At 40.4% G+C, this 16,743-nt stretch overlaps 1 protein-coding gene across 1 annotated transcript in view; it reads left to right on the plus strand.

The window, feature by feature from the left end:
* The window catches only part of dmxl2 (Dmx-like 2), a 157,559-nt gene that overhangs the window by 85,244 nt on the left and 55,572 nt on the right, over positions 1-16,743 (plus strand). Inside the window, exons 25-33 of the mRNA XM_034163715.1 lie at positions 1,345-1,480; positions 6,714-6,824; positions 6,928-7,097; positions 10,385-10,482; positions 10,591-10,756; positions 11,214-11,478; positions 11,589-11,791; positions 15,672-16,067; positions 16,251-16,433. Coding sequence (XP_034019606.1) covers positions 1,345-1,480; positions 6,714-6,824; positions 6,928-7,097; positions 10,385-10,482; positions 10,591-10,756; positions 11,214-11,478; positions 11,589-11,791; positions 15,672-16,067; positions 16,251-16,433 — 1,728 coding nt within the window. The remainder of the gene's footprint in view (positions 1-1,344; positions 1,481-6,713; positions 6,825-6,927; positions 7,098-10,384; positions 10,483-10,590; positions 10,757-11,213; positions 11,479-11,588; positions 11,792-15,671; positions 16,068-16,250; positions 16,434-16,743) is intronic.

Raw genomic sequence — 16,743 nt, forward strand, 5'->3', positions numbered from 1 at the left:
AAAGTTGTTGTGCACCATTTATTTTGCACTTTGTTACTTCTGAAGGCCCACCAAGGTAAACAGTATGGTTTAATTTAGTTTTCAGCAAAACAGCTACACAAGTGAAACCCCCCCAGGTTAGTGTGTGTGTGTGTGTGTGTGTGTGTGTGTGTGTGTGTGTGTGTGTCCCCTTCTGTCCCTTCTTCCTTTCTGATAGTATACAGCATTCAGAACTTTTGTTGACACCTTCATGCATTCAAAGTATCTCTCACTGTCAATGGTTTGTTGATTGACAAACAAAGAACATTTCTCCATATACATATTACAAGTAGGGATACACCGATCCCGATACCAGTATCGGGTATCCGCCCGATCCCGTATTCATTTACTCATACTTGTAATCATAAAATGCCTCCGATACTTAATGACCCGATACCCCTTTACAGCAGCGTGAAGTCAACCTCTCAATGTGGGATTTTCACACTCACACTCACTGAAATTTCTGGACTATAACCGCTATTTTTTTCATACGTTTTGAGCACTGTGGCTTTAACAGTGATGCGGATAATTTATGGATTATTACAGGCTTTCATGTAATTTACTCATAAATCAAATACTTCTGTTAATGCTGTCCACTGATTGGCTGAAAGCCGCTGTCCATCATGCGGAGTAAATTCACACACACAGTAAATAAAAAGTCTTACCTGTTCGGTTCAGTGGAATTCATCATCATATGATGTTGAAGAAAAATAATGCACATAAAGCTTCTTTAGTTTGGAACATAACATCTCAAATACTTTTATTCCACGTGTGTCTGAAAAAAAAAGTTCCTCCGTGACTTTGGCACTTTGCGCCGCAGTTTCTCTGCCAGAACTCAGATCAGGGTTTCAGCAGCGGAGACTGTCCCTCAGGTTGGTGAGTTTCAGCCCTTGGTGTTGGTGTTGAGGCGTCTCGGTCTGCTACAGGGGTAATCCGTTTGTGGAATCTCTGTGCACTGCGTTCGGAACCTCCGCTTACTTCTACGAGCTGCACTTTGCGCCAGAAGTTGGTTCACTGAAGTGAAATGTTTGTAAATAAAAACAGCTAATGATATTGGTAGCAGTTACAGTCAAAAAATAAAGAACAACTGATGAATAAAACATGTTTTCAAAGTCATCATAAAACTGTAATCGTATCATTAAGTATTCGTATTGGTACTCGGTATCGATGAGTATCAAAATGTATGTACACGTACTTGAACTCTGTCTGGAAAAAAAGTGGTATCAGTGCATCCCTAATTACAAGATAGATATCATGCAGTATATGACTCTGTTCTCTATGTTGTCTCTTTGTTTCTTCCTACTGAAATCTGCTTCTTACATCCAGGTGTTGTCCAGTCACCTCATGCACTCCAGCCTTCCCGGACTGACTAGACTGGAGCAGATGTTCTTGGTTGCCTTGGCTGATACAGTTGCAACCACCAGTGCTGAAATCAACAGCTCTTCTGACCAGCAGTACACAGGTCTGTATGTTTATGTCACATTTTTTTACACAGGTATTATAGGCTATGAAATAGAGCTGTGACAAATGATTATTTTTGTCACAGATTAATATATTTGTTTGATTAATCTAATGATTTTTTTTAATTCATCTATTGATTATTTTTGGATTCATCAATTATCCTTTGGTTAAATTCCCAGTAAAAGCATAACCATAACTTATAAACAGCAGTCTTATTTTGGGTGAAGTACCTGTATATTTGAAATGGGCAACCTTTACTGAAATGCTCTGGCCTGGATGCTTCTTTGTTGTCTAATTTTAGACCGATTTCAAAGCTTCCTATTGTTTCTAAAACTTTGGAAAAAGTAGTGGCCTCACAGCTACAATCTTTTCTAAACACTCACAACATTTTTGAAGTTTTTCAGTCAGGGTTTAAAGCATTTCATAGTACGGAGTCTGCACTTTTGAGAGTTTTTAACGATATTTTAATAACTGCTGACTCTGGGGATTCTGTCTTTCTTATACTTTTGGATTTAACAGCAGCTTTTGACACAGACTGCGTTTACATGCAGCCAATAACCCTTTCATAACCGGAATATTAGCAATAACCCGGTTGCGCACGGCCATGTAAACACCCGCAAAAACCAGAATATGCTCATTTTCCAGTTTTTAAAAACCCGAATTATAACCCCTGGGTTACTCCTTTTCTAACTCGAATATCAGGTCATATAAACACGCATCAGAATATCCCCATAGGAAGGAACATTATTTTCTGTTCTGCGCATGTCCTATCCGCAAGGAATCTTGGTCTTTTGAGTACGGCAACTACTTGTATGCGGCGCGTGCAGCCCACCGGACACCACAGAAGCAGATGTAAACAGCGCATTGTGTTCTGTGTCCTTATCAGGTGGGCCGGTCGCAGCACTGGTCGGCATCACCGTGATTGCTCTGCCTCCGATACGCTTACTGAGTATGTGGGCTCGGTAAACGCCGCAGCGGGCCACTCACACCGCCCCCCTGTCTGCTGTGCGGAGCTGCGCCAACTCTGGCAACAGGTCCAGAGACTACGCTCGCTCTTTTGATGCGGCGCGCTCCGGCATTTGTGGAAAAATCCACAGCACCGCAGGGTCTTGGTATACCGCAGCCGCAGAGCTCCATGACCATGACTTGGATTCTTTGCGGGTACCGCATCCGTACCTCCGGAGGAGCGAAGGGAGAGCATGTGCATTGTGTTCTGCGTGTGTCTGTTTATAATCTTCTCGCCCAGAAGGAAAAAAGAGAGTGTTTACACAGGAGAGAAAAGTGAGAAAATGTTAATGCCTGTTTGAGAAAAGTGTATAAAGTGTGTAGTGAGTGGTTTTACACGAAGCAGGATTACATGAAGCAGGATTTGCACGAACACCAGACCAAATCAAGCACCGGTGGAAGACGTGCCTCACTGTTTAGATTGGGATATTCCAAATGATACCAATGACCATGTATACAGGAGTAACTGTCTGCTTAAGCATGTAAACGGGTTATTCCTAATGATTCAGAAACCGGAATATTGACCTTAACCTGAATATTAACGCCATGTAAACGTAGTCACAGTGGCTCATAATATTTTAATATCTTGTTTAGAACAGTATTTTGGCATTAGATATATTGCCTTGGAGTGGTTCAAGTCATATTTGACTGACAGAAGTTTTTCTGTTGCTGTTGGTAATTTTTGTTCATCATCTGCCTTTCTCCCATGTGGTGTATCACAAGGATCCATTCTTGGGCCTCTTCTTTTTAGTATTTATTTACTTCCCCTCGGCTGTATTATCGAAAAGCACAATGTGTTGTTTAATTTTTATACAGATGACTGTCAAACCACTGAAACTTAATAATCCGAACTCCTTTGGACCTCTGTTAGAATGTCTTAAGGACATCAGAGCATGGCTGGCCCTGAATTTCTTGGATTTTAATAAAAATAAAACAAAAGTCATTATATTTGGGCCAAGTGGGCTAGATATTTTACCATTCGACCTGGGGTCTCTTAAATCCTGTGTCAAACCAGTTGTAACCAACCTTGGAGCAAAAATTGATTCAGCTCTTAAATGGACAAGCAGATAAATACAGTGGTGAGAAATGGCTTTTTTCAGCTGAGGCAGCTCTCTAAAGTGAAGCCTTTTTTATCTTGTCAAGATTTAGAAAGAGTCTTGCATGCATTTGTAACCGCTCGCCTGGATTATTGTAATGCCCTTTATGTTGGTATTGATCAGGCTTCGCTATCGTGTTTACAAATGGTCCAGAACGCTGCTGCTCGTCTCCTGACAAGAACACGTACAACCCCAGGCAAAAATTATGGAATCACCGGCCTCGGAGGATGTTCATTCAGTTGTTCAATTTTGTAGGAAAAAAGCAGATCACAGACTTGACACAAAACTAAAGTCATTTCAAATGGCAACTTTCTGGCTTTAAGAAACACTTTAAGAAATCTGGAAAAAAAATTGTGGCAGTCAGTAACGGTTACTTTTTTAGACCAAGCAGAAGGAAAAAAATATGAAATCACTCAATTTTGAGGAAAAAATTATGGAATCATGAAAAACAAAAGAACGCTCCAACACATCACTAGTATTTTGTTGCACCACCTCTGCCTTTTATAACAGCTTGCAGTCTCTGAGGCATGGACTTAATGAGTGACAAACAGTACTCTTCATCAGTCTGGCTCCAACTTTCTCTGATTGCTGTTGCCAGATCAGCTTTGCAGGTTGGAGCCTTGTCATGGACCATTTTCTTCAACTTCCACCAAAGATTTTCAATTGGATTAAGATCCGGACTATTTGCAGGCCATGACATTGACCCTATGTGTCTTTTTGCAAGGAATGTTTTCACAGTTTTTGCTCTATGGCAAGATGCATTATCATCTTGAAAAATGATTTCATCATCCCAAACATCCTTTCAATTGATGAGATAAGAAAAGTGTCCAAAATATCAACGTAAACTTGTGCATTTATTGATGATGTAATGACAGCCATCTCCCCAGTGCCTTTACCTGACATGCAGCCCCATATCATCAATGACTGTGGAATGTTCTCTTCAGGCAGTCGTCTTTATACATCTCATTGGAACGGCGTCAAACAAAAGTTCCAGCATCATCACCTTGCCCAATGCAGATTCGAGATTCATCATTGAATATGACTTTCATCCAGTCATCCACAGTCCATGATTGCTTTTCCTTAGCCCATTGTAACCTTATTTTTTTCTGTTTAGGTGTTAATGATGGCTTTCGTTTAGCTTTTCTGTATGTGAATCCCATTTCCTTTAGGCGGTTTCTTACAGTTCGGTCACAGATGTTGACTCCAGTTTCCTCCCATTCGTTCCTCATTTGTTTTGTTGTGCATTTTCGATTTTTGAGACATATTGCTTTAAGTTTTCTGTCTTGACGCTTTGATGTCTTCCTTGGTCTACCATTATGTTTGCCTTTAACAACCTTCCCATGTTGTTTGTATTTGGTCCAGAGTTTAGACACAGCTGACTGTGAACAACCAACATGTTTTGCAACACTGCGTGATGATTTACCCTCTTTTAAGAGTTTGATAATCCTCTCCTTTGTTTCAATTGACATCTCTGATGTTGGAGCCATGATTCATGTCAGTCCACTTGGTGCAACAGCTCTCCAAGGTGTGATCACTCCTTTTTAGATGCAGACTAACGAGCAGATCTGATTTGATGCAGGTGTTAGTTTGGGGGATGAAAATTTACAGGGTGATTCCATAATTTATTCCTCAGAATTGAGTGAGTCCATATTTTTTTCCCTCTGCTTGGTCTAAAAAAGTAACCGTTACTGACTGCCACAATTATTTTCCCTGATTTCTTACAGTGTTTCTTAAAGCCAGAAAGGTGCCATTTGAAATGACTTTAGTTTTGTGTCCTGTCTGTGAGCTGCTTTTTTTCTACAAAATTAAACAACTGAATGAACATCCTCCGAGGCCGGTGATTCCATAATTATTGCCAGGGGTTGTAGATGTGAGCACATTACCCCTATTCTTGCCTTCTACACTGGTTGCCTGTCTATTTTAGAATTAATTTTAAAATTTTATTCTTTACTTTTAAAGTTTTGAGTGGCTTGGCTCCCATGTATCTGGCAGACCTATTACATATATACACCCCTCGAAGGTCTCTCAGATCGGCTGACCAGTTACTTCTTGATGTCCCCAAGTTGAGACTGAAACACCGGGGTGACCGAGCTTTTGCTGTGGTGGCCCCCAAACTATGGAATGAGTTGCTTTTGGATGTTCGGCTGGCTCCTACTTTAGAGGTTTTTAAGTCTCGCTTAAAAACACATCTTTTCTCTAAGGCATTTCAAAATTGTTCTAGTCAGTGTTAGTCATGTTGATCACATTTTTACTACGTAAAAGGTGGGGTGTCCAGGGTGCACCTCACCTTTCTCCATGTGACTGCTGGGATAGGCTTCAGCGACCCCATGACCCTTGATTGGAGTAAGCGGGTATAGAAATAGATGAATGAATAAATCAATGAGACTTGTAGCATTTTTAACATTGTCCACAATTTGTGACAACCTACCAAGCAAGATAGTGTCAAAATTGCAACAATAAGATTTTTAATCGTCCACAAGTTCTTAAGTGCATGTAAAGCACCCCTGTGTTACAGCAAAACAAGTCTTGAGAATTAGTTTACTGACTTAAACAAACCTGTGGTTTGTTGACCTCCTGATATATTACATCAAGAACCCAAAATATCCAACAACATTGCCAAGTATTTTCATGTATTGGCCTGTTTAAGTGCCTGTCAGTCAGTGTATCCTTGATAAAGGATCATGTTGTATAAAGTTACTCAAAATAAAGGTTATGGGAATAAAAGCTATGTATCATCTTTCTTGATTATGTGTTCCTGGGTATAGTTATTATCGGCAGCCATCAAATCTTGTTAATGTAAACCACAGTGCTTACAATGTTCCTCTTAAACTGTATACAAACACACACACATACAGCACTTATTCATTACCGTTTTCTTTATCTCTAATTTTCTATCTGATTTATTTAGTCTTTTGAAAGGAAGAAGTTAGCAGGTTGTTCCAGTGTTAAGTAAGCACAAAGAGGGTAAAAGGGTTCAGGGACAAGAGACAGTCTCTGACAGAACCGTCTGAACTCCAGGGACACTGGAGTATATCCGAGCTTTGCTTCGTGCAGAGCTGCTGCCATTTCAGTAGAATGACCAGCTGCTTTGCGGAGGGGCAGGAAAAAGCTTTTGACTTTGTGTTTATGCAGGTGGTGAGGCTCTGGATGAGTGTGGACTGAGGTACCTGTTGGCAATGCGTCTCCATACATGTTTGCTTAACTCTCTGCCCCCTCTCTATCGCATGCAGCTGCTCCACCAAGGTAAAACACGCTGCCCACAATACAGCATTGAGCTCATTTCCAGTGCACTGAAGTGCACTAAGCCTTGAATGTTCTTCTCTGTCTGTCTCTTCCTCTCTGACAGGCCTGTCAACCTGTCACTTTGCATGGGCCTTCCACTCTGAGGCAGAAGAAGAACTGTTGAACTTGATCCCAGCCATGCAGAGAGGTGACCCGCAGTGGTCCGAGCTCAGGGCTGTTGGAGTGGGCTGGTGGATACGCAACATCAACACACTGCGTAAAATGGTGGAGAAGGTACCACAACAAACTCAAGCTATTGGACAAAAATCAATTCTTTGTTTTTGATTAAGTACAACCTGCTTTTGCCGAGACTGTCATTTCATCTACCTAATATCATCGATTGGCAGTTCATTCTTATAAGTCTTTGGCAAGGTAAAGGCAAACTATTTCCATTGTGTGTTTATGGTTTAAATTTATCTTAATTGTAACATTTTCAAGTAACACATCCCATGTTTTTCATGTGTGAAGAAAAAACCCTGATTATCACCCCATTCTAGTGACACCATCCAGCATTTAATATGGCTGTAATGGTACTTATCCCCTTTGACTTATAGCATATGGTGTAAATCTGCTATTGTGCAACTAATTTACAGTAGGTTTAAAAATAAAAGGTTTTTTTCTAAGCTATTCCTTTTGGGAACCTTTCAGTGCCTTCTCTGTGTGGCTAATAATCACTATTAAAAATTACCAGTAAAAAACCTCAAAATATTCTAGATTAACAACATATCTTTGACACAGTTAATATATATATATATATATATATATATATATATATATATATATATATATATATATATATATATACACGAGGTCTATTAGAAAAGTCTCGCTGTTTCAAGCTGAAGACTTCCACATTTCAGGCTCTGTTCACCCAGGTCGTTGTCAGAGAACAGAGAAGTTTCAGAAGAAGTCGGCATGAGGAGTTTATGCGGACATTCCACTGTTAAAGGAGATTTTGTAATGAAAGAACGTGCGGGCAGATTCGCATGTCGGGCCGGACCCGACCGCGGGGGGTCGCGACAGGAAAAACACCTCCGTTGGAAACCTTAACGGACAAGTTGGAACATGCCCAGCTATTAAACAATTTCTCAGCTACTCAATTGTTGAAAGCCATCAAAAGCCGCCTGAATTTTACAAATGGTTTTCAACACGGAGGTGTTTTTCCTGTCGCAGCGCAGACGGATTTGCGGCGTCATCACTGAACCGACTCGGCGAATTTGCCCGCACGTTCTTTCATTACAAAATCTCCTTTAACAGTGGAATGTCCGCATAAACTCCTCATGCCGACTTCTTCTGAAACTTCTCTGTTCTCTGACGATGTCCTGGGTGAACAGAGCCTTAAATTAGGATGTTTTCAGCTCGAAACAGCCAGACGGACGCCACCTCCGACCGCGCCGCGCCGATCCGCTTTGTGAGCTGTCCTTAAAGCGAAAGAAACTCCACAACCTCTCATCAGCTGTTAAACCTTTCACAGAAAACCAGCAGAATTTCTCGAATAGTGTCCACTCGGATATCCCTCACAGGTCCTGAAAAAATTTTGATAAAGCAACGCGCGCCGTCTGCAGCAGCGTCTCAGACAAAGGATTTCAGCTGAGAGAGCTGGACCAGTGCTCACTCAAAGCCTGCCCACAGGCGGATGATGTCACCGACACGTGTGAAAAAACTCACGCATGCGCACGAGAGTTCAAGCATGTCTAGTGTAATCGCACGTGATTCAAATCCATATATATTTTTTTTTATAAAACTGCCGGTTAGTTTTCTAATAAACCTTGTGTATATATTTATATATATATATATATATATATATATAAATCTCCTTTAACAGTGGAATATCCAGATAAAAATGCTGAAACTGACTTCTTCTGAAACCTCTCTGTTCTCTCACGACGTCCTGGATCAATAGAGCCTGAAATGTGGAGGTTTTCAGCTTGAAACAGGCTGACGACGGCGCCTGAGAGCGCTGCGCGATGTCTCGCACCGTGGGAAGTCCTTAAAGCGACAGTATCACCTCAAAATCTCTCATCAGCCGTTAAAATTTTCACTGAAAACCAGCTTAATTTTTCGAACCGTGTCCACTTCGATGTGTCTCACAGGTTTAGAAAAAATTTTGATCAAACAAAGCGCCAGTCTCTCAGCAACTTCTCAGACAAAGGAATTCCGACGAGGGGCTGGACGACTCCTCCCACAAGGAGTGCTCACAGGTGAATGACGTCACCGACAGGCGTGGAAAAACTCACGCATGCGCACGATGGTTCAAGCATGTCTGACGTAAAAACATATGAATGAAATCCATATAGTTTTTGAAAAAAACAAAAAGGACCTATACTTTATTGACAGCCCTCGTGTATATATATATATATATATATATATATATATATATATATATATATATATATATATAAACCCCTCAAACGTTATGATTAAAAAATACAGCTGTAGCAATGAATTGCCTCTCAAATCTACTTGCTATTCATCCATTCCTTCTAAATTGCCCATCAGACTTGGCTGCCCATGTGTGTTGTGATTATAGCTGCACCAATCGAATGAAATTAGTTTGCCATACAAAGTGTTATGATAATATTGAAGAGATGGATATTGTAGAGAGCAAAATGTATTCCAGTTCATTTCTGTTTAATTATGGCGTTGCTTCTGGAAGCATTTGTGCCTGCATGGGGATAGTTTTGCAGTTAGCATTTTGATATCTTGAATAACTATGTTGCTTTCCTGCTGAAGTGTATTTAACAATATTGAAGACCAAGTTGGAAAGTGGAATTACTCGTTGAATACGGTGTATCTGGAAAGTATTCACAGCGCTTCACCTTTTCCACATTTTGTGTTACAGCCTGATTCTAAAATGGAGTAAATTCATTTTTCCCCCTCACAGTTCTACTCATAACACCCCATAATGGCAACATGAAAAAAAGTTTTTTTTTTAATTGTTGCAGATTTATTAAAAACAACAAAAACAACAAAAAACCTAAGAAATCACATGTACGTACGTATTCATGCTCTTTGCTCAATACAGAGTTGAGTCTTCTTGAATATGATGCCCCAAGCTTGGTGCACCTATCTTTGGGCAGTTTTGCCCATTCCTATTTGCTTGGTTTTTGGTCTGACATGCACTGTCACCTGTGGGACCTTATATGTAGACAGGTGTATCTTTCCAAATCATGTCCAATCAACTGAATTTACCCAGGTGGACTCCAATTAAGCTGTGGAAGCATCTCAAGCATGATCAGTGGAAACAGGATACACCTGATCTCAATTTTGAGCTTCATGGCAAAGGCTGTGAATGCTTGTACATGTGATTTCTTTTTTTTTTTGTTTCTTTCATAAATTTGGAAAAATCTCCAGAAACACCCTTTTTTCACATTGTCATTATGGGGTATTGTGTGTAGAATTTTGAGGAAAAAAAAGTTGAATTTCATCTATTTTAGAATTAGGCTGTAACATAACAAAATGTGGAAAAGTGTTGCACTGGGAATACTTTCTGAATACCTTTAATATTTTTGTGTAATCAGTTAGGTAAGGCTGCATTCCAGAGACACAATGACCCTTTAGATGCTGCTCTGTTCTACTTGGCGATGAAGAAAAAGGCTGTGCTCTGGGGCCTCTTCAGGTAGTGTATTATGTCTAAAGATAGCATGAATATGTATTTCAGCATTCAACAGTTTCTTGTAATTTCTTCTGTAACATCAAACTGTGTCATTTTATGGTCTGCCATCAGGTCTCAGCATGATGAGAAGATGACTCAGTTCTTCAAAAACAACTTCAGTGAAGATCGCTGGCGAAAGGCAGCTCTGAAAAACGCCTTCTCCCTGCTAGGAAAGCAGCGCTTTGAGCAATCTGCTGCCTTTTTCCTGCTGGCTGGATCACTGAAAGATGCCCTAGAGGTGTGAACAACTACAGATTATTACTAATTTTATTACACTCAGTAACATCAAAGATACACTGTCCATACCAGCATTTGCTCTCACGATTGGGATTTGGCACAATCTTGATTTTATGGGAAAACAATATAACGTGTGTCTGAGTGAGAGAAAATATCATCAGTGATGATCAATGTTGTTCCCAGTTTTCTGCAGCTACAATGCTTTATATCACTCCAGAGGTCAAAGTTATACACATATGACACATGAAAAGGCTCCAAACCTTCCCTTGCCTTAGGTTTAACATTCCACACTGTCAGAGCATATTGATGTGTAAAAGAAAACAAAAAAAGACAAGAGTAGACTTTGTATGCTGTTACTGTAGTTGTTTACAGTTTACATTTCTGTAAAAACTAATTTCAGCAAAGTCGCATCCCTTTCAGACTCTGCACTTTGTTTTAACACTATTTCAACATCACAGGTATTGCTTGAGAAAATGGAGGATCTCCAGTTAGCCATGATTGTGGCAAGGTTGTATGAAGCAGACTTTGAGAATTCATCTACCTGCCAAGGCCTCCTTTATGAGAAGGTTCTGGGCTGCAACAAGGATGGGACTGGTTACCACTGTTCCAGACTGCACCCTGACCCTTTCCTACGCAGCATTGCCTACTGGATTATGAAAGACTATACAAGAGCCCTGGACACACTGTTAGAGCGAATCCCCAAAGAGGAAATTGAGAACCCTGGTTAATGTTATTTCAAAACTTACATTTTTTGCAATATATGTTGACTCTAAAAAACAGTCCCTATAATTTCATCCTCCTTCTATCCTTTTTTCTTCATGCCTTTGCCTTAGATATGATGGTCAAGTCTTGCAACCCTGTTGTATTTAGTTTCTACAACTATCTGAGGACACACCCCCTGATCATTCGTCGCCACTTTGCGTCTCCAGAGAGTGGAACCACCACTGTGGGTCTCACTGCTGAGAAAAGCAATGCAGATGAAATCAACCTCATAGAACGCAAACTGTTCTTCACCACTGCCAACGCGCACTTCAAGGTGAGGTGGTTTATATGTAAAAGTGGTTATCAGCATACAGTCAGGTTGCAAAGTGGCTAATCGGCGACAAACGTTTTGTAATGTTGCCTCTGTACACCATCACAATGGAGGTGACATTTTGACTTGAATTCAAAGAGTTTTACAGAGATATTAACCATTTAGGAATGAACTTACTAGTTACAGTTAATTAACTATTAATTAATTAGTTAACTGTTTCCGCTGACAGTCTTGAAAAAAAAATCTTGAAAAAAAAATTGTCCTGTGTGAAACACAGCCAGCCGCCTCTTTGACTGTGCTCACTTTTAAATTTCAGAGTGCCACCATGCACAAAAAAAAAAAAAGCTTTCCACACATTTCACAGATGGCCGTGATCATAACCACTTTGAAGCATTCAGAAGTAAATGGTTTATTATTTAAATGAATAGGTCAGCAAGACAGCTCTCACATGGCACAGAGCTGCTGGGTGTTTTGGGGGTGTGGCTTTGAAGGCAGGAAGAGCAGAGCGACAGGGGAGGGGCTTAATTTTTTTATTTAGTTTTATTTGATTTTTCAGTTCAGTGATATTTAAACATGGTTATATTTAAAGAAAATTCAAAGTGCAAAGTCTCAAAAAAAACAAACAAAAAAACAACAGAACATTTTAAAACTCAGTGAGTAAAAATTTGTACATACTTAAAAACCTGCCCAAAGATTTGAAGGAGAAAAACACTCGGAGTGAATGCCTTTTATTATTGAGTATGTAATTTTAAAATCTATTGAGCAATAGACCTTTCCATATGTTGATTACATATGAAAACTTTAAACTCATTAAATTTTCAGAAAAGATACTATATCGTGATATGGAATGACGTATCGTGATGAGATTTTTGTCATCTCAAACAGCCCTGATTCGATCAGTCGAATACATTATTTCCAGAAATAATAACAGCACGATGTCAAGGCACAGACCAGGTATCGCACTGTTCTCTGAAGCATCCAAGTAGGTGGTCATTCTTGAGCTCACACTGCCCTGAGAAGAGAGGATGGAGGAGGCCAGTCTAAGCATATAGAAATATGCAGACTTTGTGGCGGATTGCCGCAGTTGGGGGTGTCGTGCACAGTGTACGTCCATTGAAGTGGGGAGCATGGGCTTTGCGGGAAGATCAGTATTCAAGGCCTATCATCTCATGGGCATCACTGGTGCACGCAAAAGGAAAGTCATCAACAAGGCCTCAGAAGTTGCAGATAAGGGCTCAAGATGCCTATGGATCATGCGGGACGAGCAGTGGACCAATACAGCTTGGACACAGGCCATAATTTCTTCACTCCTTGTTGGATCGCCTAGGTGAGGGGGTCTGAAGTTAAAACCCCCTATGGCGCCAGGTATTTCACTGATGATGTGTCCAAGTACATCAAAAGATGTACAACCCCAATTCCAATGAAGTTGGGACGTTGTGTAAAATGTAAATAAAAATAGAGTACAATGATCTGCAAATCCTCTTCAACCTATATTCAGTTGAATACACCACAAGACAAGATATTTAATGTTCAAACTGATACTTTATTGTTTTTGTGCAAATGTTTGCTCATTTTGAAATGGATACCTGCAGCGCATTTCAAAAAAGCTGGGACAGTGGTATGTTTACCACTGTGTTACATCACCTTTCCTTCTTACAACACTCAATAAGCATTTGGGAACTGAGGACACATTGTTGAAGCTTTGTAGGTAGACTTCTTTCCCATTCTTGCTTGATGTACGACTTCAGTTGTTCAACAGTCCGGGGTCTCCATTGTCGTATTTTGCGCTTCATAGTGCGCAACACATTTTCAATGGGCGACAGGTCTGGACTGCAGGCAGGCCAGTCTAGTACCCACATTCTTTTACCACGAAGCCATGCTGTTCTAACACGTGCAGTGTACCTTTCAGCATTGATAGTGACATCACAGATGCTGGCTTTTGAACTTTGCGGTGGTAACAATCTGGATGGTCTTTTTCCTCTTTTGTCCAGAGGACACGACATCCATGATTTCCAAAAACAATCTGAAATGTGGACTCATCAGACCACAGCACACTTTCTCACTTTGTATCTGTCCATTTCAAATGAGCTTGGGCGCAGAGAAGGCGGCAGTGTTTCTTGATATTGTTGATGTATGGCTTTTGCTTTGCATGGTAGAGTTTTAACTTGCACTTGTAGATGTAACGACAAACTGTGTTAATTGAAGTGTTCCTGAGCCCACGCGGTAAGATCCTTTACACAGTGTCAATTTTAATGCAGTGCCACCTGAGGGATCGAAGGTCACGGGCATTCAGTGTTGGTTTTCGTCCTTTCTGCTTAAGTGTAGAAAGTTCTCCAGATTCTCTGAATCTTCTGATTATATTATGGACTGTAGATGATGGAATCCCTAAATTCCTTGCAATTCAACATTGAGAAACGTTTTCAAAAATCCAGAAATGTTTCCAATTAACCTGTTTACCTGTGGAATGTTCCAAACTGGTGTTCTTTGAGCATTCATCAACTTTCCCAGTCTTTTGTTGCCACTGTCCCAGCTTTTTTGAAATGTGTTGCAGGCATCCATTTCAAAATGAGCAAATATTTGCACAAAAACAAAAAAGTTTATCAGTTTGAACATTAAATATCTTGCCTTTGTGGTGTATTCAATTGAATACAGGTTGAAGAGGATTTGCAAATCATTGTATTTTGTTTTTATTTACATTTCACACAACATCCCAACTTAATTGGGGTTGTATCTCTCAGTTATTTTGAGTTTAACATAAAGGTTCCACGCTTGTTAAAAACTAAAAATCCTAAAAGTCCTTAGTTTGAAAACTCCACTGTTCAGTGGCTCCTAGTTCAGGCTTTTCAGAGCAGACATTTTGCAGCAACAAGAGACAACGGTCGCTGTGCCACCCGCGAATCTCAGCCATTAGAGACAAGAAATCTCTTTTATGAAAATGCTGAGTGACTCGACACGGCGACTGCCAGTATAAAGGCAGCATGACTTCAACTGGCTGCTCACTCAAACAGAATAAACCAAGATGGCGGAAAATGTTCGGAAACAGCTGTATTTCTGTATAATCAAATATGTTTGGCATTTTTCCTCATATATTTTGTAAAGGTTAGCGAGAATTAAACACTTCTCACGCAAAAACAAAATGCTGTTTTTGTAACCAGATAATACATCTGAACAGCATGCTAACTAGCGATACAGGAATGTCACTGTGACAGATGTTTACTGAAATAACTCGAGTGAACTTTGTTTCCCTTAAGTAGATAAGCACAGAGGAAAAACACAGTGACAGTGTTGTGTTTTATCATTTATCGTAAACATTGTGCACATTACTGGCAAGCAACCACAAACTGGCCACGCCCTAGGAACACCCTTTAAACAACAAACATCAGCTGCTTGTCACCTTCATTTGTACCTAATGTGGGTTATGCATGGTCACTTAGGGAATAACCTTGTTGTGTCTGATGATTTGTGGACGTTAATGCTGGATTTTACAGTTGCAAATTGAGTTTTACCGGCGACATGTTAGCGGAGCCGGTAAAATGGATATTTGCCACAAATGGCCATAATTCCTAAATAAGTTATGCAGTATTTTAGTTAATGCCCTTGAATTAAAGCTGAAAATTAACACTATTGCCACATGTTGTTTGGGGTACAGAAGGAAAAAATACAAAAATCGCACCTGTCCAAATATTTATAGATGGTATATTTATTTATATTTATGGATTGTATACTCTGTGTGTTTCACATCTCTTGATGCATGCAGCCTTGTGATTTTGGCATCCTGTTTTAGTTCTTTGCTGTATGAGAATGTTTATTTCAAAAGCAATCAGTGGAATGTTGATTTGAAAAGTATTTCAACATGGATTTAATTTGATCCCGTCTCATCTAGGTGGGCTGTCCAGTTCTGGCTCTTGAAGTGCTCTCCAAGATTCCAAAGGTTACTAAGAAGTCTGGTGCCTCTTCACCCCTCAGCAAAGCTTCATCCAAGGCCAACTTAAACTCCAGCCAAGCCCTTGAGAACAGCACCCAAGAATTTATGGACTGGAGTGCCCCAACAGCCCCTGCACACACATGGGGAGGAAATGATAGTGTGGGTGGGATGGATTGGAGCCAGCCTGTGATCAAAGTGGAGGATGAAGAGCTGCAGCTGGATTGGGGTGATGACAAAGAAGATGATGGTGATGATGATGATGATGGTCTGACCATGAACAAAGCCGAAACAAAGACCAAAGCAGATAAAGGCTCAGAAAACGGCTGCTCGAAGCTGCAGAGAGCTGATTCTCAGGTATGGTGATTGTAATAACACATATCTGTGAAAATTGCAAAAGTTTGTTAAACATCACATGGTTTTGACTTTAATGATACTCTTTGATTCACAGCTGACAGTAAAAATCGTTTGAGTACAAAGTGTTGATCACCAGTCTGTTTATAGTGGCATAAAAGACCTTCTCTGTCTCACATATTTTAGGGGGACTCAGAGGTGGATGTGATAGCTGAACAGCTGAAGTTCCGAGCCTGTCTGAAGATCCTGATGACAGAGCTGCGGACTCTTGCCACAGGCTTTGAAGTGGACGGGGGGAAGCTCCGCTTTCAACTCTACAACTGGCTGGAGAAGGAGATAGCAGCCATGCACAAGATCTGCAACTACAAGGTACCATCTAATTAACAAGCAGTCTACTAATCTTTTTATTTGTTTACTGTTCATCACTTGGCTTTATAAAATATATTTTTATCTTCATAGTGTTAAATGGACTACATTTATATAGCGCTTTTCTATCTGCATCAGACGGTCAAAGCGCTTTACACATCAATGTCTCACATTCACCCCAGTGTGAGGCTGCTGCCGTGCAATGCACTCGCTACACACCGGGAGCAACCAGGGGATTAAGGACCTTGCCCAAGGGCTCTTAGTGATTTCCCGGTCAGGCTGGGATTTGAACCGGGGATCCTCTGGTCTCAAG

Source organism: Thalassophryne amazonica, chromosome 2, assembly GCF_902500255.1.
Source record: "Thalassophryne amazonica chromosome 2, fThaAma1.1, whole genome shotgun sequence".
In the NCBI taxonomy this organism is placed as follows: Eukaryota; Metazoa; Chordata; class Actinopteri; order Batrachoidiformes; family Batrachoididae; genus Thalassophryne; species Thalassophryne amazonica.